Source organism: Zalophus californianus, chromosome 1, assembly GCF_009762305.2.
Source record: "Zalophus californianus isolate mZalCal1 chromosome 1, mZalCal1.pri.v2, whole genome shotgun sequence".
In the NCBI taxonomy this organism is placed as follows: domain Eukaryota; kingdom Metazoa; phylum Chordata; class Mammalia; order Carnivora; family Otariidae; genus Zalophus; species Zalophus californianus.
In genome coordinates, this window is record NC_045595.1 from 66,891,791 (window position 1) to 66,917,521 (window position 25,731).

The 25,731-nt window shown below is 48.6% G+C and overlaps 1 protein-coding gene across 1 annotated transcript; it reads left to right on the top strand.

Moving 5' to 3' along the window:
- The first annotated feature begins 9,332 nt into the window (after positions 1-9,332).
- SLC22A13 (solute carrier family 22 member 13) lies at positions 9,333-17,671 on the top strand. Its single transcript, XM_027587072.1, has 10 exons — positions 9,333-9,710; positions 14,567-14,670; positions 14,870-15,024; positions 15,245-15,413; positions 15,577-15,697; positions 15,786-15,880; positions 16,120-16,334; positions 16,528-16,636; positions 17,158-17,373; positions 17,567-17,671. Exons 1-10 carry the CDS (start codon positions 9,333-9,335, stop codon positions 17,658-17,660), a joined length of 1,656 nt encoding a protein of 551 aa, XP_027442873.1. The 3' UTR covers positions 17,661-17,671.
- Positions 17,672-25,731: the final 8,060 nt, after the last annotated feature.

Consider the following 25,731-nt stretch of genomic DNA (forward strand, 5'->3'; position numbering starts at 1 on the left):
GGAGAAATTGAGGCCTAGAAGGGTAGTAGGGTGTTAACAAATAAGTAACAGGCCCAAAATGGAGTCACTTGTGCTGAGCCCTACATCAGCAAACCAAGGCAATAAATAGTTGAAGTTTCAGCCTCTCCCAGGAGTGTGACCCTTAACTTGTGAGGTAATCTGCCTGGTAGACCCCCACCTTCTCCCAAAGGAAGGTGATCTTGCCAGGAACAATCCAGTCTTTGCTGGAAATTTCCTTTTTCTTCCCCCTTCTGCCTATAAAAGCTTTCCATTTTGTAGAGGTCCTCGGACCTCCTTTCTACAGGCGTAATTTGGAGATATGCAGGTTTGATTCCAGACCACTGCAATAAAGTGAATATCACAATAAAGAGAGTCAAATGGATTTGTTGGTTTCCCAGTGCATATAAAAGTTATGATTATACTATGTTGTAGTCTATTAACTGTGCAATAGTGTTACGTCTTTTTTAAAAAGTACAGTCAGTAAATAAATAGTGCATATATAACCTTAATTTAAAAATATAGACACAGTGACATGAACAAATGCTGTTGGAAAAATGGAGACAACAGACATGCTTATATATACTTACATACTTATATAAGTATAAATATAAATAAGTACATATATATTTTTTTGAAGTTTCCAGAACCTTGCCCAAAGCTGGCGCACAGCAGGTGCCCACCAGATACTAAAAAAGGAAAAGAAAAAAAAAAAAAAAACTTGCCATATCTGGCAGATATCAAAGCTATACTCTAAACCTATTCAGAGCCTACAGATGGGATCCTGGGAAAAACTGGCAGAAGCTGGCTAAAAGTGAGAATTCTTAGCAGTCAGCTCCCTCCTATCTGGTAGAGAGACAAAAATAAAATTTCACATTGTCCCTTTCTAGATCAGGCCTTTGGTTTTTGATCTTTGGGAGTGGTTCTAGATCTTGTGAAGATAATATCTTTTGTACCCTCCTTGTGTATATATATCTCTTGGGTCCCTGGGCTTTTTTAATACTGCCAGCAATATTTACTGTTTTTATCTCAGTTGAAACCTAACAGGATATTTGAAACGATTTAATAATTCTATGATTAGAAATTCAGCCAAATTGGAAGCTAATATTCAGGGCTTGATAGGATTTTTTAAAGCCTTCTCTCCTAAGCTAAATGTACCCAGAGGGAAAGAAGAACATTCTAATATAGGTGTATGGGTGTGTCAGTCTTTGCATACAATTCAGACAACAACCCAGTTATTTGAGGAATTAGAAGCAACTATACTTAACCTACAAGTCTTTGCAAGACCATAAGAGTAGCTCTAGAAACAACTCAAGGTCCACTTGTCCTTTTTGACGATTAACCTCACCTATTCATGTCCAAAGGCTTGTAGATATTGTAAAATTCTGGCCTTCCAGAGCAAAAGTCCTTGGAGGAATTTGCATGTAAAATTTCTACCTTGTCTCCTCCAGGAACTCTTATCTTCTTATCTGGGTCATCTTGAAATGCAAATTTCAGGGAGGTAATTCTTTTTTTTTAATTTAAAAATATTTTTTATTAACATATAATGTATTATTTGTTTCAGGGGTACAGGTCTGTGATTCAACAGTCTTACACAATTCACAGCACTCACCATAGCACATACCCTCCCCAATGTCCATCACCCAGCCATCCCTCCCACCGCCCCCCCACCACTCCAGCAACCCTCAGTTTGTTTCCTGAGATTGAGATTAAGGGTCTTTTAAGGTTTGTCTCCCTCTCTGGTTTCGTCTTTTTTCATTTTTCCCTCCCTTTCACTATGATCCTGTCTTGTTTCTCAAATTCCACATATCAGTGAGATCATATGATAATTGTCTTTCTCTGATTGATAGGGAGGTAATTCTTAACAGGAGAAAAAAACTTTAAAAGGGAAGAGGCTTTTAAAAATACAAACTGCTACAGAAGCTCCCTTGCCCAATACAGTCCACAGCTTCCTTGAGATCCCTTGTCAAGGACAAACGCAAATCTTAAGTTTCTTCTCCACAAATATCAACAGAAAGAGCTTTGACAGTCTGAGCAGGTAATTATTACAACTCTTCTTTAAAAGTTAGTGAGTTTTGCATTATTATACCCATCTCATGGTTAAAAACATGTTTTTAAGTTTTTATTTTAATTCCAGTTAACAGTCATGGCTAAATTTTTTTAAATTTTTTTTTTAAGATTTATTTGAGAGAGAGAGAATGAGAGGTAGAGAGCATGAGAGGGAAGATGTTCAGAGGGAGAAGCAGACTCCCTGCTGAGCAGGGAGCCCGACGTGGGACTCGATCCTGGGACTCCAGGATCCTGACCTGAGCTGAAGGCAAGTCGCTTAACCAACTGAGCCACCCGGGCGTGCATGGCTAAATTTTTTTAATGAACATTTTAAGGCCTCTGTTTGTGTCTGTGTATATGTTTATGTATATGTGTGGTATTTTCTACTTCTGGATGTCTTTGCCACAATTAATTTGCAAAAAAAACCTAATCGGCTTGAAGAAAATCAAGCATTGGTATGAAATAAGGATTTCTAAAACTCTTAGAAATATAAAAACTTAACCCAAATATTTTTCAAGTTCTGTGATCTAGGATTAATCTTTAGTAAATAAATTAATCTTTAGTAAATAAAAGCTAGTTGTTGGTTTAGTTAAAACAGGCATGTCTCAGGTGCCTGGGTGGCTCAGTGGGTCAAACCATCTGCCTTCGGCTCAGGTCATGATCCCAGGGTCCTAGGATGAGTCCCACATCAGGCTCAGCACATCCCCTGCTCAGCAGGGAGCCTGCTTCTCCCTCTCCCTCTGCTGCTCCCCCTGCTTGTGTGCACACACATGCTCGCTCGCTCTCTCTCTCTCTCTGTGTCAAATAAATAAAATCTTTAAAATAAATAATAATAATAATAATAGAAACACCTCTCTGGGGCAACCGGATCGTGTGCAGTCTTGAGGGGCTGGGTGGTGAAAGAATTCACCCAAGGCAGAACAAAGGAGATAGAAGTTTATTGACTACACCACAGGGAAGCAGTGGGCAGGACAGCAAAGAAGAGACTGACTGCCTGGAGGTAGTGCTGGGGGCTGTAGGTAAGGAGGAAGGTGAGGAGGTATGGGAAGGCGTGGAATTTTCCCCTTTTTTGGTACCTGTGTCCAAGTGTAAATAGCCCCTTGGTAAGCTAGGGCTCATGACTATTTTCAGGTGAGTCGCCTAATGGGCCTGTTTGCATTCAGCCAGGGGGTTGGGGGTCACTGTGGGCCCTTCTACCTGACTCAGGTTTCCAGTGATCAAGCCTGCTGCCTAGGAGCAGCCTGTACGATCTCTGCATGCAAGGAAAGTAGGATGTATGTTTTTGCTAAGAGAAATTATGAAGAATGGAAATTAATTTTTGTTGAGGGAAAAGAAAATAATATTGTCTTTATACTTAAGCTTTTTTTTTTTCCAGAATGGGAAAGAGAGAAAACACAAGACAAAATATGAAAAGAAAAAAAAAAGAAAAGAGTAAAAAGGTGGTAGAAGGCTTGTGTAAAAGGAATCTTGGAAAATAATTTCACGTGTCTTCAAACTGGCTAAGATTGGAATGGATCTAATTAAATTTTTAAAAGGGATTAATGAATTTTAACATCAAAAGTATACTGGTATAAAATTAGAATTGGTTTCATCTGTGTTAAAAGGACAAAGTTTTCTTATACTCTTGGTCTGCTCTTTAAGAGATTATAAAAGTTTTTTTAACCTTTTAAGTAATCCTAGAAAACAAAGATTTTTGTCTTGTCAATATAATTTCTTGTGTTTCATATCAGATCTTTGATTACTTAAGAAAGTTGAGTCTTCTCCATTAAAAGAGCTAAGGGTTTGTTTGTTTTACAATTATTTAACTTTCTGTATTTGCTGGTGAAGTTTCAAATTATCACTAAGGTTAAATAGATAACCAAATATTCTTTTATCCTGAACTATGATCCCATTTGACTGTTTTTAAAACTTTTTGATATTTTTGACAAACTTCACAAAAATCAAATGCTAAATGAAGTCTTTTTTAACCTCAAGCTTACTGTGGGGTATTTCAGAGGGTCCCTGGACCATCTGAAAAGATTTGTTCTTGGGGTCCCTGGCTGGCTCAGTCAGTCGAGTGTGTGGCTCTTGAGCTCAGGGTCATGAGTTCAAGCTCCCCATTGGTGAGAAGAAAGGAAGGAAGGAAGGAAGGAAGGAAGGAAGGAAGGAAGGAAGGAAGGAAAAGTGGTTCTCTCTACTTATAAAAAGGGAATTGTTAAACAAATTAGGCTTATTTGATGTTAAATTACAGGGAAAGCATTGTCAAATAAGAAGTGATATACTAAGCCCTTTTTATGTTTTATTTCTATAGTTATCTATAAGTGTTCCAGAAACTGTGAAATTCCTGGAAATCTGATATGTCCTGGCATAATGTTATCAGTCATAGTTCAGTTACTATCTTAAAATGTTGTATAAAGAAATAACCAAATTTCCTTGTTGATCCATTATAATGAGCTTTCAACCGATCTTTAACTGTGGGCATTGTAAGTCCTCATCATTTACAGACAGTTGTCATTTCACTCAGATGCTTTTGCCAAAGTGTTTCTGCAAAAGTGCTTCATCTTTAGGGCACCTGGGTGGCTCAGTTGGTTAAGCATTGACTCTTGACTTTGGCTCAGGTCATGAACTCAGGGTCACTGAGTGTGAGGCCTACTTAAGATTCTCTTTCTCCCTTTGCCCCTTGCCCTCCCGCACCTCTCGTGTGCAGCGCGTGCTCTCCCTCTCTCTTAAAAAAAAAAAAATGCTTTATCTTCAAGGAGATTCAGGAAAAGGACTTTGAAAAGTACAGGTTTCTGATAACTTTAAGATCGTAAAACAGAACTGGGTAAGGATTTCCAGAACTAATGGAAAAACTAGATTCAAGCAAAATGGTACTAATTACATGAATGTAGGAGGATGATTATAATTTTTTATGACTTTTGTTTGAAACTTTGCTGGTTCCTTAATATTTTGTTTTTCCAGATTTAAGGAAACCTTTTCTCTTAAGCTATCTAAGACTTACGAACACCTTTGTAAACAAAGATGAAACATTTATTTTTTCTTCTTGATCCTGATCCCTCCAGAATTCAGAGATTTTTGAGTATTCTTTACATGGCAATATAATTATTTGCATAAGTTCAATAAGAATCTGGTCTCCTTGTAACAGGACACAATTTGAAACATTGGCTATATTACCAATGTTGTATTACCTATATTACTGGAATGTCATATGTATAGACTCGATAGGACCAGACAGCTTTAAGGGAGTAAAGTTGACTTTATGAGGCCAATGAAGCCCCTTGGAAAAATCAGCCTGATACTCTGCCTACAGGGTTGCTGGCAGTCTTACCAGGTGAGTAAGGAAGGTTATCTCCTGACAGGCCCAGGAATTCAAAATATTTTGGGGACCTTGAGAAAGGAGGAATTCACCCAAACCATAGGTATTGCCGGTAAAAATCTAATGATGAGCCCTTGGCTTGGCTTTCTGGCCTCAGAAACTTTGAAGAGTTCACTATGAGAGTCCTTATGAAAAGTTGAAGCAAAGCAGTCTCTAAAAGGAGCTTATATGCTCAATCGTTATTCTTACTGCACTTATAGGAATAATCAGGCTGCGTTTAATGAATATTAATTTTACTGTGATTATCTTTTGTAAAAAAATGGAAGTAATTGTAGATAGAAAAATTACATTTGTACCATATGGATGTTAGATTCTAGCCCTGTTAATTGTCTTTGAGGGATTGTTATACACCTGTGAACTAGACTAGATTCTGAATTCTAGTTTCCTCAAGTATCTGGCTACAACTCTCCAAACTAACATTTCCAATTTTCTCCCACCCTTCTGACTTGGAGTAACTTAGAACAAAGTCTGCCCTTGAACCTTCTTGGAAGGGATTATACAAATCCTCCTCACTACCCAGATGGCAGCCAAACTTCAGGGACTTGGATCTTGGGTCCACATCTCCCAATTAAAAAAGAGCTCCTTCAAAGTCCAGGAATTGGAATGTCAGTTCCAGCTGCAGTGCTCAAAATCAAACTGATGAGGAAGAGAATGTAGACTGCTTCCACCCAAGACACTGGGTCAACACTTATTAACTAGTTTAATTAAACGTGAAAGGCTTTCTTCTTTTCTTTCCTTTCCTTTACTCTGTATTGGCCTGGAAAGATAACACCATCCTCTGTATCTCCTAGGCCATTGCGAAGGGGGGTAACCCTGCAGACTGCTGGATTTGTCATCAAAAGCTCTGACCTGTCCATGATGCTAGAAGGAGTGCCACCTTAGCAGGAGTGGTTTGTGCCCCGACAGGACTAATCTTTGTCTGGGGTGGTTATCATCCTCCTCGGGCCTGTGGATGCCCAGATAGCTGGTGGATAGCTGGGCAGTGCCCCTAGCTGTTCATGAACAGATACCTCACTGGTTGACACCTCTGAATTTACATTGTCAAGTTAGAAAGGACCTACCTGGAGGCTTTCATCATTCAGGATTTGCTTCCTTTGGAGGTCCCTGTTCCCCCCAGTTAGGAGCGAACACGAGTGAGGCTATGATCAGGACACTGTCCTTAACTCTGGAAAGTATTGCAGAATCTGTGCCATAGCAATAGCTGCCAACAAAGATCCTTAGACTCGCTGGCCAAAGTTGTTCTTGCTAATAGGATAGCCTTTAATTATCTTTTAGCTGAGCAATGAGGTGTCTGTGCTGTGGTCAACACCACAGGCTGTACCCGGGTTAGCACTTCTGGGGAAGTTGAAACCCAGTTATATAAGATCACTGAGCAAACCACTTGGCTTAAAAAGGTGGCTCCTTCTGTGGGATCTTTTTTTGACTTATGTGATTTTGATTGGTTTGGGTCTTGGGGACCATGGCTCTGAAGTGCACTCCAGACATTGGGAATTATCCTGCTTACAAGAATCATAGTATTTTCCTTGGCATGCTGTGTTCTCTCCAAAGCTTTAAATGCATGTTTGCAGCCACTAACCACCAAGCAAATGATCTCCCTAAGACTGGACTGTCAAAAAAAGACCAAAGAGAAAGACCAACTAAAAAACCGTGAACCTGAAGTCATGATCTGTGAACACCAGAGAGACTCAGCAAAAAACATCATGACCTGTGACTGTCACAAAGAGAATAAGTTAAAGCTGTGAGAACTCCAGCACGGTAGCTGAGAGTGGCACAATACTTTACATTTTGATCCCATCTATTAGTTAAGCTTAGAATCTGATCAAAAGGAGGAAAAAAGACATAATAGCCCCAAAATAGAGTCACTTGTGCTAAGCCCCATGTCAGCAAACCAAGACTTAACACCTGACCTCATTGCAATTTCAGTCTCTCCCAGGAATGTGACTTTTAACCAAGTCAATCTGGAATTACTTGGTCAGCACTAGTGAGGTCATCTACTTGATAGACCCCCAACCTTCCCCCAAAGGAAGGTGACTTTGCCGGAAACATTCACTCTTTGCAGGACATTTTCTTTTTTCTGCCCTTTTGTGCCTATGAAAGTCTTCTGTTTTGTACAGTTCCTTGGACCTCCTTTCCACTTGCTAGATGGGATACTGCCCAATTCATGAATCATCGAGTAAAGCCAATTAGATCTTTCAATCTACTCAGATGAATTTTGTTTTTTTAACAAGAGACAGACTCAGAATCATAGTGAATCAATAGCAGTGCCCAAGTTTCCTGCCTCCTAGCTCCAGCTAGCTCCCTTGGCTACTTAAAGCCAAAGAAGCAAAAATCTGCTCCCTGACTGGAGTAGGACAATGATGCAGGCTGAGGACAGGCTCTTGTCTCCATCTCAGTCCTCTTCCATCGGGGGAGCACCGTATTGGGCAGTGGCAATTACAGCATCTGTTTTCTTGGCAGTTCAATTGAGGTGATGCTGAGAACAAGCACATGCAAGAAAGCTAGGTAAGGAAGGAAAGATAGAGCTGGGGACAGTGGTGAGACTGGTGGAGAATTCGGGATGGGGCAGAGAGGGAGGTGCTCTCCTTAACGCAGGGTCATGGGCCCTTGCCTCTGCCCTGCCTTGACCTGCTATGCATGCTGGCTGACTAATAAAAGCCAGCAGCTGTGCTGGCCAGGGGACCAGATACAGGCATGCTGTGTCCAGAACCGCCCCGTACAGGCTTGCTTCCTTGCATTCCCTTCACCTGTGCTCCTCAGTCTCTCTTAAAATGGTTCAGAATTCAAACATGAGAAGGCTTTCCCATGCATACACAGGCAAATACATGAATGTGTGTGTGTGCATGCATGCTGCACATACATGTGTATTTTTCCCTAATGCCATCTTCAGTCCTCTCATTCCCCACCTCCCATGACTGAACTAGATGCTTTCCAAGCCCTGGGTCTCCCTCCAGTAGACCTCTTCCAGGGTAAAAAGGATGGGGGCTTTTTAATCTTTGGGAGATTCCTCCTCTCGGAGGTCCTGTTATTCTTCAGTCCTGTAAGAATCCTGACCTACCAGCCACCATGTGCCCCATCCCAACCTTGACTCCAGCAGAGGCTCCCACAGCGGAGGTTATGATCGAGGGAGACTTTGTCCTGTGTGCCCCTGTTATCACTGAGATTACCTATTATGGATGAAGTTTCCCTGCAGCAGCTTGCTTGTGCCTTATCTTGGTCATGTGTTAATGGTTTCTTCCTCAATTAGAGTAGAGCTCAAAATGCACTCTTGGCTCTTCTGGAATATCTGTGTGCTCTTGGATTGTCTTTGGTACTGAGAGGGAAAGGCATTTATGCCCTTGGTGGGTCTCTTGGCCTTCTTGCTGCCCTACCACGTGCCAGAGACCCCTAGGAGAAAGAAAAGATCAGCAGCATCAAGAGACCAGACTGGGCTGCTGACCGAGTTAGTATGCAAGCTGGGTCCTTGCCACTCTCCTGACTTAACTCCCATTGTCTGTTGTGGCCTGGTCCCTAGAAGGGACTTCTATATCCCTCTGAGTGTTGGAACTACTCTCAGAATTTGGGGTCTATCGTAATGGGAGGGGTTTGAGCTGGGGGTGACTTGTTTAGGATGTTGCAATTGGAGGGCGCTGCTTGTGCACTGTTTAACATCTGGCTAAAGCTCATTCCTGTGCTGGGCCTGAGAAGGTCCTCTTGTGAGGCTTGTGTCCATCACACTGTCAATAAAGCATCCTGGGATTCTGCAAGCCTGAGTGGACTAGTTTTTCATCATATTCTGTCCTCACCAGGCTACAGCCAGGGAGTTGAAGTGTGACAGGTCAGGCCAGCCAAGGCTGGATTAAATATTAACACAGCTGTCATCGCCGATCAGAGAAGCCAGTGTCCCCAAACCAAGCTGCAGAGCTGTTTGGTGGCCCCAGGCTGGCCAGTAGACATGGCTCAGTTTGCCCAGGTCCTGGCTGAAATAGGTGACTTTGGACGCTTCCAGGTACAGCTGCTGATACTGCTGAGTATCCCCAACTTCCTGTGTGCTTACTACATGTTTGCCCAGGTCTTCATGATCCAGGATGAGGCCCACCACTGCTCAGTGGCCTGGGTCAAGAACCACACTTTGAACCTGAGTGCTGCCGAGCAGCTGACACTGAGCGTGCCTCTGGATGCTGCAGGCGAGCCTGAATCCTGCCTCATGTTCCGGCCGCCCCCCGACGGTGCCAGCCTGGAGGACATCCTCAGCCACCGCTTCAATGAGACACAGCCTTGCGAAGCAGGCTGGGAGTATCCTGAGGACAGGCCCCTGTCCCTAAAGAACGAGGTAGGGCTGCCCTTCTGCTGGTCTGCCTCTTTGGGGTTGGTCAGCAACTCTGTCTGGCCTTCTGCCCTCAGCGACTGGTCTTGCCGCTTCTGTGTCTGCCCTTAAGCACCCATGCCCGAATGGTGGACCATTGGGGTGACTTTCTTTTTTCTTCTTGCCACTCATCCTGCTTTTCTCTTTGTCCTCCAACTATTGGCCCCTCTCCCTCTCTCTCCATTCTCTCTGTCTGGTTTGTCTGCGCATCTATCCATGCATGTTTCCCTATCCTTTTGTTTGTCCCTCTGCCTGTCTGCCCAGTTGTCTGCCTTTCTGTCTGTCCCCTCCTGCTTTCCTGTCTTTGTATCTTTCTCTCCCTGCAGCGTTCCCATCTATCGGTCCCTTGGCCTTTGTCGTTCAGTCGGCTCCTGCGCTCTGCCTGCTTACCTGGCTTCTGGTATCCCTGTCCACTTGTCTGCCCTCCTGCTTGCCTGCCTGCCGCGGGCCTCCTGCCTTCTAGCTGCTCTCTCTGGAGCTATGCCTGCCTGCCCTCTGGGGCACCGGAGGGCGCAGATGACAGTACCTGCTCTGCTAAACTCATTTTCTTGGGAAGGAGCCAGGCAGATAAACAGATTCCCATTCCAGCCACCTGAGCAAGAAGGGCTCCCTGGAAGCATCCGTGCCCACTTTGCTGCTTCCCAGAAGCTGGGACTGAGGCACAGAGGAGAGAGATGACTTGGTCAGGGCAACCCAGTGAGCTGATCGTGGAGGTGGGGCTCCCACTCTGCTCCCTGCAGGAGCAGGAAAGAGCACAGATGGTCCAGAATCCTGAGGCATGGGCATTGTTGGTTGGGGGGGGGTGGTCTGGACAACTCACCTTGTTGGTGGCGAATACCGAGCCTTTGTGGAGAGGGGAATCAGAGTTCAGAGGTTAAACATTCATTTTTTACCTCCATGAGTAAAAAAGTATTTACTTTTTAGAGGCTTTCAGAGGATGATGCTTTAACCAAAGGCATTCACATTTTTTTTAAAGATTTTTTTTTTTTTTTGAGTAATCTCTGCACCCATTGTGGGCCTCGAATTCACAACCGTGGGATCAAGAGTTGCGTGCTCTACCAACTGAGCCAAACAGGTGCCCCAGGCCTTCACTTTTTTAAATGTGACCAGAAACTTGCCCCCAGAACCCTTGCAGCCTGAGAATATGTCCTGCTTGTCTTCTTCCTGACCCTCTACCTCATTCTGCCCCACAGGGGTGTAGGCAGCCTAGGACCTCTCCCAGCAAAGCCCAGGCTGGTCCTCATTGGCCTCTCCATGTCCCCAGCATCACCCTCGTGGTAGGGCCAGCCTCCACTGGTCCTCAGATGCTGTGGGTGCCTACCTCCACGCATGCTCAAACTCTGCCCACCTGCCCAAAAGCCATCCTTATTAAAGCCCAGGCAAACAACCAGACTGCTCGGAGCCAACTGTAGTCCTGTTCATACCCTGTGCCGGACTGTTTGTGTACTTTTATTCAGCCAGAGCTCCCTGAGTGTTTACTGTACAGGGAACAGCCCAAGGAGGGAGGTACCTTGTTCTCCTTAACTGAGGATTTGGGATTCCCCTCTGTCTTGAATCATCAACCTAGCTAGCACTGGGGTTGGGCCTTGGACCTCTTGTCCTTCCCTATCATGTTTCTCCTGCTCCAACCCTCCCGAGGACTTCGATTCTCAAGAGAATGTATACCTTTGGTACTTTGTGCCCTACACCAAATGATAACTCCAGCTTCGCTTCGAGAGCTACATTGTTGTGAGATCTTCTACCTCTGTTTCCCATCTACGAGGAGGGGCTCTGCCACACCAACTCAGGGGACTCTTTCTGAGCTGACATCCCAACTTCTCTTCCCCCCTGAGGAAGACAGTTACTGGTTATAATAGCCAGGAGCTTCACAATCAAATTGAAATTCAAACAGGCCTAATTTGAGAAGAAAAGGGCATGCTGCCTTATAGGCTATGTGTTCTTAAAGAAGAAAGTATGTTTCTACTTCTCAGTCTACCTCCCAACATTTCCTGGGGGTCCATCCATGGTAAAAGAAAATATGACTCCCAGCCTTGTCCACATGAACTTCTAAATAGGGAGGAAAATAGACTTGGAGTGAATAACAACAGCGTGATCCATCCTGGGACCAGAGAAGGGGCAGGAATGGGATGGAAGGGGAATCAGAGAGAATAGCCATTTCTAGGACTGGAGGCATGAAAATGCATGGCACGTTTGAGGAATGCTGACATACAAAGAGGTTAGGAAATGGGCAAGAGCCGGCTCTTAAACCATCTTAGACACAGAGCTGAGGAATTTGGGCCCTCTCCCAGAGACCAAGGGGAACCACCAAAGCTTTCGGAATGGGGGAGGGAGATGTGACAGGTGTGTACCAAGAATGGGGGAGGGTGTCTGTGTGCCTCTGTGGCAGGCCACAGACAGAACCATCCACTGTGGGTATTAGGGCTGGGGAGGTTCATGGCTGGCATTCCAAGAGAGAGCCCTCTTGTCTCTTATTCCCTCTGCAACACGATCCACCACTTCTTGGTACCTCTCTAAGCCTTGGTCTCTGTGGCTGCGCAGTGGGAATGATAAGCCTTTATGTGGTTAAAATGAGGATTTAATGAAATAAGGGGTATATAAACTATAAGGAGGTGGTGCATGGTCACCACTGCGTAGGGGCACCAGCCTTGGAAGACTCCCTTGGATTGGCCCACCCATGCCTTCAGTCTGAGATGTCTGTCACCAGGTGTGACTTTCATGAGCACGGTGGCCAATGTACCCTCTGCTGAGCTAACATTACTGAGGGCTTCCTGGGTGACAGCCACTGTGCTGATAAGCATGTTACATGTGTCAATGCCTTTATTCCTATTGGGGGACACTACATAGTATATTTTATCCCCATTTTGCACATGGGAAACCAAGGCACCAACAGATGGGCTAATAGGCTCAAAGTCACACGAAGTTGCTCAATTCAAACTCCAGAGGCTAACAGCAGCAGGCCTTTATTTATTATATATTTTAAAGAGTGTCTAACTGCAAAGGCAATCTGTGGTTGCTAAATAAAACCAAACAAACTAGAACTAGGTGGAACAAGTTCAAATCCCCTGTCCTGCCTCACTTCATTACTAAGGGGCAAGCAGTTAATCATTTGACATAATATTGAAAATTAACAGTTGTTGAGAACAGAAGTATGAGCACAATGGTATCTCCTGGACTGACTAATTTCTTGCTAAAAGTTATTTTTACTGATGATGATTGGCTATTTGTCTATCTGTAGGTATTAGTTCATTTATTGATTCATTCAGTAAAAATTCTCTTCGCTTTAACTCCGTTTCAGTCCTTGTCTGGGGCAAAGGGGGATGTCTGAACTCCATTGTCATCTAGCAGCGGGACCTTGGATAATGTGTGTAACCCCTCCTCCCCCGGGGGAGTGTACTAGTAAATCAAGGATTGTTGTCAGAATTAGATAACACATGTGAGGCATTTAGCAAACTACCCAACACAGAGTGAGCCCTCCAAAGGCATTAGTCATTGTGAAGCTATCTCCATGAGCTGCGGAGGAGAGCTCACGAGTCTGTTCCTCCCTCAAACATTCATGAACGGAGCTGAGCTGTGAGCAGGGGACACAGAAGTCCCTGAGGGGCCCACAGACCAGTGGGGTTGGGGGTCAGTCACAGAGGCTTCCTGTATGCACACCTGCAGTAGACGTGTGCGGAGTTATCCGGACATGCATATTTTCTCCACTCAGTTTCTCAGTCCATCTGTTAGGTTCTCTCTATGAGTCTCCAGGTGGGTTGCCCCATCTCCGTGTGTGCACTTGAGTGAATGCCTACACACACGTGCATGTTCCTCCATCCTAATCTCCTGCAAGTGGCATGTGAGGGCTCCTTGGGATTCTCACCGCCTGTGAATGATTAGATTTTCAGAGAGATTTTGCAGCCAGATGAGAAAACTTGAAGAAGCCCAAGTAGGTCACAGGGGTGCTCTGGCTGTGGGGAAGAGGCCCCATTTGTCAGGAAGCAGCAATGAGTCCCATGTCAGAGGTTCCAAACTTTGGATTCTTAATGTGTCAGTAATTCTCCATAGTGTCTCCAGGCCAGAAGAAAACTTAACAGTTTTATGTATTAACTAATTAGGTCCAAACAATTTAATAAGTAATTATGTTCCAACAACCTAGTAGCTGTTTTAAGAAATAATATGCGTGTAGGGCGCCTGGGTGGCTCAGTCGGTTAAGCATCTGCCTTCGGCTCAGGTCATGATCCCAGGGTCCTGGGATGGAGCACCGTGTCCTCAGGCTTCTCGCTAGGCAGGGAGTCTCCTTGTCCCTCTCCCTCTACCGCTCCTCCCTGCTTGTGCTCTCTTGCTCTCACAAATAAATAAAATCTTAAAAAAAAAAAAATAACGCATGTAACTGAGAGAAAATATTTTTCATTTTTAAATAAATACAATCAACTACTAATAGGATGTATGTACCTATTGCGAGCCGCACGACGTCTCCATCCTGGAACATTTTCCGCTCCACATGGTGCTTGCTGTTTTCAAAACAACGGCCAGAAATACAGCTTCACATAGATATGATGTCACTGAAAGGAATGTGGCATGATCTCATGTTGAAACAGAACCGTCCTTACTTGGCAGTTCTTGTAATATCAGATGGATGTTAAGTATTAATTGCTATATTTCCCTTTAAAATGTCAGATATTGTTCATTGCCCCCATGAATTTATTCTGGTGTCCTGGGGTGCCCTTGCGCACAGTTCGGGAACCATGGGCATCTGTCCCGAGAGTTTTGTAAGTGGGTGGGCTAGATGACAAAGGACTTGCTGTCAGCTGCCCCAAGTTCACATCTGCCTGTGTCTGCCTCAGTTCAACCTAGTGTGTGATCAGAGGCACCTGAAGGAGACCTCACAGTCGGTGTACATGGCCGGGCTCCTCGCTGGGTCTCTCATCTTTGGGCCTCTCTGTGACTGGTAAGAACCTTGACCAGCTCACCCCCGCCCTAGCACGCTCCTGTGCTCCTGGCACAGTTTCCCTCCATGCCTTTCACTGGTGCCCAGGATAGGGCAATGCGTTCTCTGTCAGCTAGGGCACCCAGGGCAGGCCTGGGTCTCCCTGCCGTCCTTCCCCTCGGAGACAGGCCCTCAAGGCCCTGCCCCTCTGTTACCCCAGGATCGGCCGCAAGGCCACTATCCTGGTACAGCTACTCCTCCTCGCCCTCATCGGCCTGGCCACGGCCTTTGTGCCCAGCTTCGCGCTCTACATGGTCCTGCGTTTTGCCATGGCTACTGCTGTCGCTGGGTATGCCTTCAGCAATGTGACCCTGCGTGAGTATCTGGGTCCTGAAGCCTTGAGCCATGACGTGAAGCCTTGGGGTCTGAGCGGGCCACACGCCCAGACTGCCTGTGGGAGCCTTGTCAGGCACCCATACCACAAGTGGTCACACACAAGGGGGACTGAGGCCCACGTGGACAGAGGGGCATCCAGGGAGTGCCAGGGAGGGAGAGGGCAGGGGCTGGCCCGGTCTCAACCTCTCTGTTTGCACAGTTACAGAGTGGATGGGGCCCTCGAGGCGGACTCAGGCCGTGGTCCTGGCCCAGTGCGCCTTCTCCATGGGGCAAATGGCGCTAGCAGGACTCGCCTATGGCATCCGGAACTGGAGGCTTTTCCAAATAGCTGGCACGGCACCGATCTTGCTGCTCTTCTTCTACTTCTGGTGAGGAGGTACTTCCCAGGAGCAGGCCACCCCCGGGCTAGTTGTGCAGAGGTGTGGTTGGAGCATAATAGTCTCCAAAGTGCAAGGGGTGTGGGGTTCTGTATGCCCTGGAGCCCCTGGGGGAGTGGGGGGCTCTGCGGTCACAGCCATTCTGGACCTGCAGGGCTCTGCCAGAGTCAGCACGGTGGCTTCTGACCCGGGGGAGGGTAGAGGAGGCTAAACAAGTGATCCAGAAGGCAGCCTCGGTCAACAAGCAGAGAGTCTCCCCAGAGCTCCTGAGCCAGGTACTTACAGGCTGAGCCCAGCCCTGCCTCTGCCCCTGGCCTGCACAGGCCTTTCTGCCTGGCCCCTCACTGTGCATCTCCCTACCAGCTCGTCCCAGAGAAGACAGGCCCCTCAGGGAATGCCCGGGATCTGTTCAGGCACCCCCAGCTCTGGAAGGTGACCCTGATCCTCTTCTGTGTCTGGTGAGTACACCAGGGCCCAGCAGCCCCCCGCGCCCCATCCCCCCAGGCTCACGTCCAAAGCCCTGAGACAGCTGGGGGATGGTGACTGTCTGTCTGTCAGGGATGGGCTGTGTGGCATTACTGGTTTCTCCTTGGCTGTGCTCCTGTCTCCTGCCGGGACTCCCTCTCCGGCAGGCTCCCCCTGAGAGTGATGGTTTCTCATCACCCAGCAGTCACAGGGATTCCTGGACACTTTGTAGGTTTGTGGACAGCCTGGGCTACTTTGGCCTGAGCCTCCAAGTCGGTGACTTTGGCCTGGACATCTACCTGACGCAGCTAGTCTTCGGAGCAATTGAGGTGCCTGCCCGCTACTCCAGCATATTCATGATGCAGTGGTTGGGCCGCAAGTGGAGCCAGATGTTGACTCTGGTTCTGGGTGGCCTCATGTGTATTGCCATCGTCTTTGTCCCAGCAGGTACCAGGGCTGGCTCTCCCACATCCTTGTCCCCCCTGCCACCCCAGCTACCAGAAGCCCATTGCCTCCCTTCCAGGAGCAAGGGCTCCCCTGGGGTCCAGGTGCAGACGGGAGTCTGGGAGGGCTGGGCAGGGGCAGGGCCCAGGGTGTGGGGCTGTCTCCCGGCACGTGGCTGACCAGCGTCCTCCACTAGATCTGCCGGTGGTGGTCACTGTGCTGGCTGTGGTGGGCAAGTTTGCCACGGCCGCCGGCTTCACCATCTCGTACGTGTACACTGCTGAGCTCTTCCCCACCGTCATCCGGTAAGGGCTGCTCCTCTGCTCCGATACCCTGACCTTGGCCATGCCTCTCTGCCCTCACCACTGTTCCACAGACCGCTTATGAGGCTGGCTCGGGCAGCACTGCTGGGGGCCGCGACAGTCTGGTCCCCATGGTATCCTAGGCAGTGGAGGACAGATACAGAAGTAGGCCATGCCCTGGCCTTGTCAAGACTGGGATGGAGGAAGTCTAAGAATGAATGGCTGAGAAGGAGGACTCAGCTGGTGGCTGGGGGGTCAGGCAGGAGGCACAGTCTTTGATCTGAGATTTGGCGGGTGAGCAGGAGGGCAGCAAGTAGGCAGGCCTAGAGGTGGGAGAAGCATGGCACCCGGCTGGACAACAAGCAGTGTGGGGAAGTGGAGACAAAAGGCTGGCAGGGCCGGGCGAGCCAAGGGAGCCGGTGGGGCCATAAGGAGGGCCTGGGCTCGCCCAAGGTAGAGCTGGGGTGGAGCTGTGGCCTGGAGTTGTGGCTGGGTCTGCTCAGCTTGTACTGGCCTTCCCCCAGGCAGACGGCCATGGGGCTGATGGGCATCTTCTCGAGGACTGGGGGTATCCTCACCCCTCTTGTGATCCTGCTGGGCGAGTACCAGGCAGCCCTCCCCATGCTCGTCTATGGCAGCCTCCCCGTTGGGGCAGGCTTACTCTGTGCCCTGCTGCCGGAGACGCGTGGCCAGCCCCTGAAGGACACCATCAAGGACCTGGAGCAGGGGCCGTACCCTCGGTGAGCTGCTTGCTTTCTCTGAAGCCCAGACCTCTTCCTCACCATGTGTGCACTGTTGCTTAGAGCCCAGTAGGGGGCCCTCAGGAGCCACAGACATCTGACTGACTGACTTTGGGCCAGGGGAGGGGTGGTGAGGGACACGGTCATGGGACTAATTCTTGGCCAGTCAGTGATGGCCTCCTGTTCGCTCCAGGCCTCCAGAATCAGTACCTTCAGGAAAGGAGACAGAGGCCTCAGGAAGAACTTCCAGCCCAGGGGTGACTTTTGTGAGCAGTACGTACCTCTGATTGTGTCTCTGGAGCCCAAGCGGCAGCAGGGAGCTGCCTGAACACTCCCTGGAAAAGGCTGGACCTGCCCTCGAGCCCTGCCTCACAGATGGGGGCAGCACACCCTGGCCTGGCCCCCATGCCGGCCTCTGGCTGCCTAGTCCCGAAGCACCCGGGTGGGCCTCCCTCTTCTCGTTGCTTCTCGTCAGCTTTCTCACCCCAGCACCCTCCCAGACCCCGTGCTGGGGTAGGGTCTTAGGTGTATCTTGGGCTTCACTTGTTCTCTGTCAATCTTGTGGGAGTATGGCTCCTCCGGTCCCCTCAATCTGGGATCCCCCTAGCCCTGGAAACAGTTAAGCTCAGAACAGAGCAGATGCTTATGGCCTTTCCAAGGATGTGGCAGTAGGAGGAGAGAGAGTTTGAAGCTGTGACCTCTCTCCAGGCCAGTCGGAGAAAAGGCTGTGGATGAGGAGAAGGTTGTATTTCCTTCTAGTGGCTGAGCCAGGCCCCGCTAGCTCTGGTGGGGCTGATGAGAAAATAAAAGGCAAGTGGAGGGCAAAAACCAAACTGACCCTCTTACATCTCCCCTCCCCCCAAGATGTGAGGGGGATACGTGTGACATTTCTCAGGCACTCCTGACTGCCCAAGATGAAGGAAGGAAAAAGCAAATGGTCACCTGATAAAGATCACAGTTTTTACAAGAAAAGCACAATCTTGAGAGTAGTCAGACCTCCAGAAACCTATAGACTCAATTTCCTGGAGCCCTAACATCACCTACCCCCTCCATAGGATAAAAAAAACCCCTATATAATCAATCACTCCTCACACATAGAATGCATCCTTTTCTGTCCAAGGGGTCCTGTCACGGTGCTTTAATAAAATCACCTTTTTTTTTTTGCACTGAAAAAGTCTCAAGAATTCTTTCTTGACCATTCACTCTCAGACCCAAACTCCAAATGATATCATGTTGGTGCCCAGTGTGGGGCTCGAGCCATCTCATCTGGACTTCGAGACTTGGTGCAAACTTGGTGAATACTTCCTCTTCTGGAACTCCCTTTCATCACAGGGGCTTCTCAAGGAGTATGGTCTTTTTTTTTTTTTTTAAGATTTTATTTATTTATTTGAGACAGAGAGAATGAGAGAGAGAGAGCACATGAGAGGGGGGAGGGTCAGAGGGAGAAGGGGAGCCCGATGTGGGACTCAATCCAGGGACTCCAGGATCATGACCTGAGCCGAAGGCAGTTGCTTAACCAACTGAGCCACCCAGGCGCCCTCAAGGAGTATGGTCTTATTGGAACACTTTCATGTCCATTGCTCAGGCTGCAATCCTCTAGTCCGTGGCTACTCAATGGGGAGGAGAAAGATTGCCTTTTGGCTGGAAGTTCGCACCCTGGTCGGGATGGTAATAAGACCCAGAAACTTGATGCCCTCTCTTCGTTTCTGTCCTTATACAAAGTTGTCTTGGGCAGGGAACAGCCACCTCAGTCACTAGGACGGCTGCCAATCGTAAGACTCTTGTGTGAGGTTTCCTCCTCATTGGTCTAATGTGATCCCCTTCATGTCTCTGGTCTAGCTTCTTTTGGTCATGAGACATTTGCGCAGAGCCAGCTGAAACTTGTACCCGATTGGATTAAAACTCAGCTGGGGACCATTTCCTAGGGAAGCCGGCTGTAAGGACCACACCTATTGGAATGGCGCTTAGATCATGGTGGATTTCTCTCTTTATTGTTTCCTGCCAGTGTTCCCTACTAACTATTTAAATTACAAAATTGGGTAATTTCCTCCTTATAAAACTTTTTCTAATGTTTTCCATGGGTTAAAAATGGTAGGTTCTTCATGGCATGGCATTTCGGTTCCATTCATCAGCACCCATTTGTAGTGTAGGATGCAATGGGGAAACTGGCATCCCTCCTACAAGGCAAGGTGTTGTTCGTAGTGACTCCTTAGAGGGACGCCTCTGGTCACTTTGACACCAGGAACCTCTGACATTTCCTGTGTGGGATGCCACCTGGGAGATAGGGAGGAGTTTTTGATAGTGGACCTTTGGTACTTTTCTAGGAACATGGGATCTTCTTTAGTCCCCAAGGATTCTCCTTTGGGATGACTTTTAATCCACTGGAATCAATTTGGATTACAAGATTTAAGAAAGAGAAAACTGATCTTCTATAACATCAAGTGACTTCAGTACTCTCTAGGAGATGAGGGAAAATGGCCTTTTAATGGGACATTAAGCTTCAATACTATCTCTCAGTTAGATCTCTTCTGAAGAAAACAGGGAAAATGGACTGGGGTACCCTATGCCCAGGCCTTCATGGTCCTGAATCAGGATCTGGACCTAAGGGCCTCTTGCAGAATGTACCTAACCACCAATCACTTTTATAACCCCCCTCGAGACAAACTGGATGATGATTGTCTAAGTAGGCCCATTCCTCCTAATAAACCTGGGCTACTAGAGGAATCAACTGACCAATCCAAACAAAGAGGACACCAGCTCTGTTACTATCCTTCCTCCTTATAAACCTCAAGATCCCTCTGCTCCCAGCCCAGCTGGACTTACCAGGAGCAGAACTCCTTATCTTCCAGGACTGGATTGCATCATTTTAGGGAGGTTGCTAATGGAGAAACAGGCACAATTAGAGTCCATGTCCCATTCTCCATGGCAGACTTGACTCAGATAAAACAACTATTAGGACGATATTCTGAAAACCCTTCTCAATGTATTGGGGGCTTCCAACAATTGTCTATTATGTTTGATTTGACTTGGCAGGATATAGCCATCATATTAACTCACTGTTGCACCCCTGAGGAAAAGAACCGTTATCTGGGCAGGGGCTCAAGAATTTCCTGATGAACTAGCAGCCAGAGATAGAGATCGTTATCCAGTAGGAGGCACTGTTGTTCCCAATCCTGAACCTCACTGGAATTACCAAGAAGATAGGGAAGGGAAGGAGGAGACCATACAATCACCTGTTAATAGAAGAAATGAAGAAAGGATTCTCTAAACCAGTAAACGTTGATAAAATTTGGGAAGTTACTCAAGGAGCCGATGAAAATCCAGCTCTGTTTCAGGGTCACTTGATGGAAGCCATCCATCAAATCTGGACCCAATCTCACCCGAGGGAACAACTACCCTAACCCTAACCCTAACCATTTTATAAGTCAGTCGGCACCTGACATCAGCCAAAAAGTGACCAAAATGGCTTTAGGTCCTTAAGCCCCCACCTGGCGAGTATTAGAGGTAGCTACTAGAGTCTTCAATAATAGAGATATGGCTTTATAGCAGGAAAAGGACCAGAGAGCTAAATTGCAGGGTAAAATACAGGCTCAAATATTGACTGGCACTATTGCGGATTCCCCACAACACCAGACCCACCAACTGCCAAAGAAAAAGTCAGTATCAGACACAGGACAAGGTAAGACCCCGTGCTACAGGTGTGGCCAAATCGGACATTGGAGCCAAGAATGTCCAAACAAAGGCTCTCCACCAGGGCCATGTCTTGTCTGCAAGAAAAAAGGACGTTAGAAGGGAGACTGTCCTCCTTTCCAGAGAGGGAGGAAGACAGGAACCCGCTTCCCCACCCAAGAGCTGAGAGAGGACTCTATGTCTGCTCCAAATCAAAGCTTCAGGCTTGCATTCTCTTCAAAGATCCTCGATCCCCTGCCCCACGTTCGGCTCACACCTAACAGGGCGGCCCGGGAACCAGCGGTGGGGCAAGAGAGGAGGCTGGGTGTGCCTCTCCTTGCCTTCCTCCTCCCTTTCCCCTTCTGCCCCCTCTGGCTCCTGTGGGGAAGGCTCTTACAGGGCGAGGGGAAAGGGTAACGGTCTTGCTCCTTAGCTGCTGCTGGCCATAGCTCTTTCCCGGCTCTTCCACGGGGACATCTTGCTGGGATTTCTCAGCGGTGCTCCCAGGACCCCTGCCTGTTCCTGCATCTGAGCAGCGTACTCCCAGGTGACCTCTTGGGCCCCTCTTCAGCTCCTGGCCCCCGGGACTGCTCCCCACATAGTCTGTCTTGCTGCCAGCATACCTGACAGCCCTCCTGGGTGGGGTCCCATCAAGTGACCGCAGGCCAGGCTGTCTTCCCCAGCAACTACCCGGCCCACGAGAGCACCATACATCTTTGCACCAGCAAACGGTGGAAAAACGCTTTCCTGGCCTCGGCCCCCACTTGCCCTGCCTCCCAGGTAACCCCAGCTAGCCTCCCAGCAGACAGTGAGGTTCAGCGTCTCCTCCTCACAGGCAGCCCCCCGCCTGAAGAAGGAGGGTTCCTTCAGAACCTCTCTCCCCCTCTCCCACTCACCTTCTCCTATAGAGGCTGGAGGGGGTGGTAGGTGCTGGGCTAGTTTCCCCATCTTGTGAATCTGGCATGGAAGGTGTCCAGCACCTCTTTTGAATACACGGATATTTTTTACTCACAGACTTGGCTTTGAAGTGACGGGAAAAATTTTTAGCTTCCTGCTACGTACCCAATCATGGAATCCCAAGCTAAAGTCACCCACTGGGGACACTTGAACGTCTTTCGTGGCACAGTGTGGCACCCAGGCTAAACCTGCCTGGCTGGGAAAACCTGCATGGGATTTGGAAAGTGGCCAGTTCAAAGCCAGAGGCAGTTTTCTCTATAATGTGGACACTCGCATTCTTTTGAAGCAGAATGATCTCTGTTCCTGGAAAGAGACTTGAACAGATCCTTTAGGACATAAGCATCAATGCAAAGATTCACCTATTGCCTTTGGGCAGGTCTTTGAGCACATTCTTTTTCTTTTTCTTTTTCTCTCTCTTTTTTTCTTTTAGGGATTGTAGGGTGTTGGGGGAAATATTTTTCTTCTTTTTTTTTTTCTCTCTTTAAGATTTTATTTCTTTATCTGACACAGAGAGAGAGAGCCCAAGCAGGGGAGTGGCAGGCAGAGGGAGAAGCAGGCTCCCCATCAAGCAGGGAGCCCAAAGCGGGACTTGATTCCAGGACCCTGGGCTCATGACCTGAGCCGAAGGCAGACGCTTAACTGACTGAGCCACCCAGGCGCCCCGGAAAGACTTTTCTTTGTATGTATTAAAAAGCGCCCTGTGGGGCGCCTGGGTGGCTCAGATGGTTAAGCGTCTGCCTTTGGCTCAGGTCATGATCCCAGGGTCCTGGGATCGAGTCCTGCATTGGGCTCCCTGCTCCTTGGGAGCCTGCTTCTCCATCTGCCTCTCTCTCTCTCTCTCATGAATAAATAAAATCTTAAAAAAAAAAAAAGCGCCCTGTGATTTGTCCTATGTAAATGGGAAATGTTTGTCTTTTAGCAGTTGCTGACAGGAGGTCAGCAGCTGAGACCCTGGGGCCTCAGGTGAGAAGATATGCTGGCCAATCTTAACTCTATCCTGAGGAGCATGAGAGAAAGGGGGCCTGATGGGACGAGGAAGCTTCCAGTACAGGCTGGACCATGGCGGTTCTCCCTAGACTGTGCTGATCAGAGAAAAGCCCAGATTTGGGAGACACACTAGCAATGAGCCCTTACGGTTAGCTGTATGGAGGCGATGACACAGCTCAGCTCTCAGGCCTTGGTGACAGGAGCCTGCTACTTAGGCTTCCCATTGTAGAGTGGATGATTTCATAGGTCCCTTTACACAAATTCTCAAGGATTCTAATCTTGAGTGTGAAAGGCAGAGGGCTCTGTGTGTCTACCGCCGAGGTCCAAGGAGATAGGAAAGGAGTGCCAGCCCCCCACCCCACCCCCGCATCCCTGGGTCTCAGGACTGAGTCTTGGAGCATGGCCCTGACTTACACACCCTGGGCTTGCCTCACTGGCAAACCCACTCACCCAGTGCTCTGTCTTGGGGAGCATGCTGGACCCAGAAATGCACAATTCATCTGCAGCTATTGAACCGCGCCCCTGCATCCCCCTCCCCGGTGCCTTGGGAGAATGCTGTGGATGAGGAGAAGATACAGTGGGGTTACACAAGGCAGCTGATGCAGGTGCGGGGCCTGGAAGGCCCCCCAAGGACGGGCATCTAGGAGGAGAAGGAAGTGCAGGCCAGATGAAGAGCAGGCAGGCAGGAGGTGCAGAAGGGCATTGGGGAGGAGACCAGGAATAGGCACGTGTGATGCTGGAAGGAGTTCTGGGAGCTTGAGAAGGCACACTCAGGTGGGGCTTAGAAGACCACACATGTTTAATTTCAAACTTTATTCTGAGAGCAATAAAAGGCACTGATGGTCTTTTTCTCTTGGAGTGGCCTGAGCAGATCTGTATTATAAAACTCTCCCTATCTGAAGAACGTGTTGGAAGAGGGCAAAAGCAGGGGCAGAGCAACGAGGTAGGGCATCATTACAATGAACTCAGTTGCACACATTTACCACCTCATCTTATCTGATGATTAAATGGGGGTGATGGCCGTGGACTGCAGGGACCAGGAGGCGAACACCTGATTGGTGTCCCCCCACCGCCCCCCTGCCACCGCCGGCCTGCGCCGTGGGCTCACAGCTCAGCTTGACCACCGACCTGCATAGCTTGTGTCCCCACATGAATGTCCAAAGCCTCGGGAGTCCTGCTCTTCTCCGGCCAACTCCTCTACTTCGACGCTGTGTCCCCCTGATCTGACTCCATACCCGTGCTCTCAACCCCGTGTCTCTGGAAATTACTGCCACAAATCCAAAAGAAGCCCCGGTGTCCTCAAGCCCTCCTACAGGATACCGGTCTCCTGCCTCTTCCTCTGGGCACTGGGGCCTCGGGGCCGGGGTCCTGTGCCCTCGGGGCTGGGGAGCTGGGCCAAGAACCTCCTGCTCCTCGCTGTGGCTGCTCTGTGGCTTCCCTCTGGCAGAAACCTCCGAGTCCTGACTTCTAGCTCATTCCCCTAAAACTCCCTGGTTCACCGCTGTCCCTCCCACCCCAGCTCCTGCTGTCCTCTTGGGAAAATACACGTCCATCTCCAAAGTCCCAACAATTGCTGGCATATACGTCAAGAAATGGAGGACCCTCTGATTCAGACAGCCCGTCCTCTGCCCGCGGCCCCCTCCTCCCGGCCCGCTTGCTCCGTTGTCCCTCTTTGCCTGTGTCTGCCCACACTGCCATGACAAAGTGCCATAGGCTGGTGGCTGAAACACACAAATGTGTTTTGTCACATTTCCGGAGGCCAGGTGCTGGCAGTGCCCGTTCTGGTGAGGGCTCTTCCTGGCTTGCAGACACGGCCACCTTCTCACCACAACTCTCACCCGAGGGCCCCACTCTCATGACCTGACCTAAATGGAATCGCCTTCCCAAGACCCATCTCCAAAGACCATCACGCACCGGGGGCTAGGGCTTCAACCTTTACATTTGGGGGACACAAACATTCAGTCCATAACACCATCCTTAGCCTCACCAGGCCCCCTGGGCTACTGACTTGGGTACTTTCTCCCCACCTGGGTCCTCTCTGCTCAGATTAGAGGGTGTCCGCCATGGTTTTCAAGTCTACCGGGAGACAGACACCATTTCTCCCTGTTGCCAGAAGCCTACTCCTTACCCCTTCCACTCTGGTTGTGCCCAGCTAGCAAAACCACAGCAGCGAGTGAACCCCCATTGTCGGCCTTCGCTCTCCCTGCACCCCAGATAGCTGACAGAGTCACATGCCCGGCGGGCCTAGCCCGTGAATTCCCAGTCACCAGCCTCCACTGGGCTTAATAGCGTCCAGCCTTCCTACCAGCCTTTTCTAGTCAGCTTCCAACCTTCACCAGTGGCCATTTCCATCCTCCATCTGCATAGCTCCCTTCCTCCTACTTCCATTCTAACATAGACCTTCCCTCCTTTCTGGGAAAGGAGAAACCATCCTATGGCAGCTCCCTAAACTTCCCACCACCAAATCTTAAACCTACACTGCCTCAGGCCTCAACTCTGCTTCCACCTCTGTTCTTGGGTCTGAAGGCAACCGAGCGCCTCTGACTCTCCTCCCCCTCCCCCGCCCTGGGCAGGGGGACCCACGATGGGCAAGTTGTGTCCGGAAGGGTAGGAGAGTTTCCCTCAGTGGGGCTTATGGGGACGGCAGGTGCTCCAGGTGCCAGAACCATCTGCCCTCATGTGGAGATTTTCCCAGCCCACCTTGCCCCATTTTGTCTCTATGGTCTGTGGCTGGAGTGGAATGGA

Excerpts from the sequence above, each read along its gene's own strand:
- SLC22A13 (XM_027587072.1), top strand. The coding sequence starts at position 9,333 with ATGGCTCAGTTTGCCCAGGTCCTGGCTGAAATAGGTGACTTTGGACGC. Across the intron at positions 14,671-14,869 it reads TTTGGGCCTCTCTGTGACTG|GATCGGCCGCAAGGCCACTA; the intron begins GTAAGAACCTTG and ends CTGTTACCCCAG. Across the intron at positions 15,881-16,119 it reads CTGATCCTCTTCTGTGTCTG|GTTTGTGGACAGCCTGGGCT; the intron begins GTGAGTACACCA and ends GACACTTTGTAG.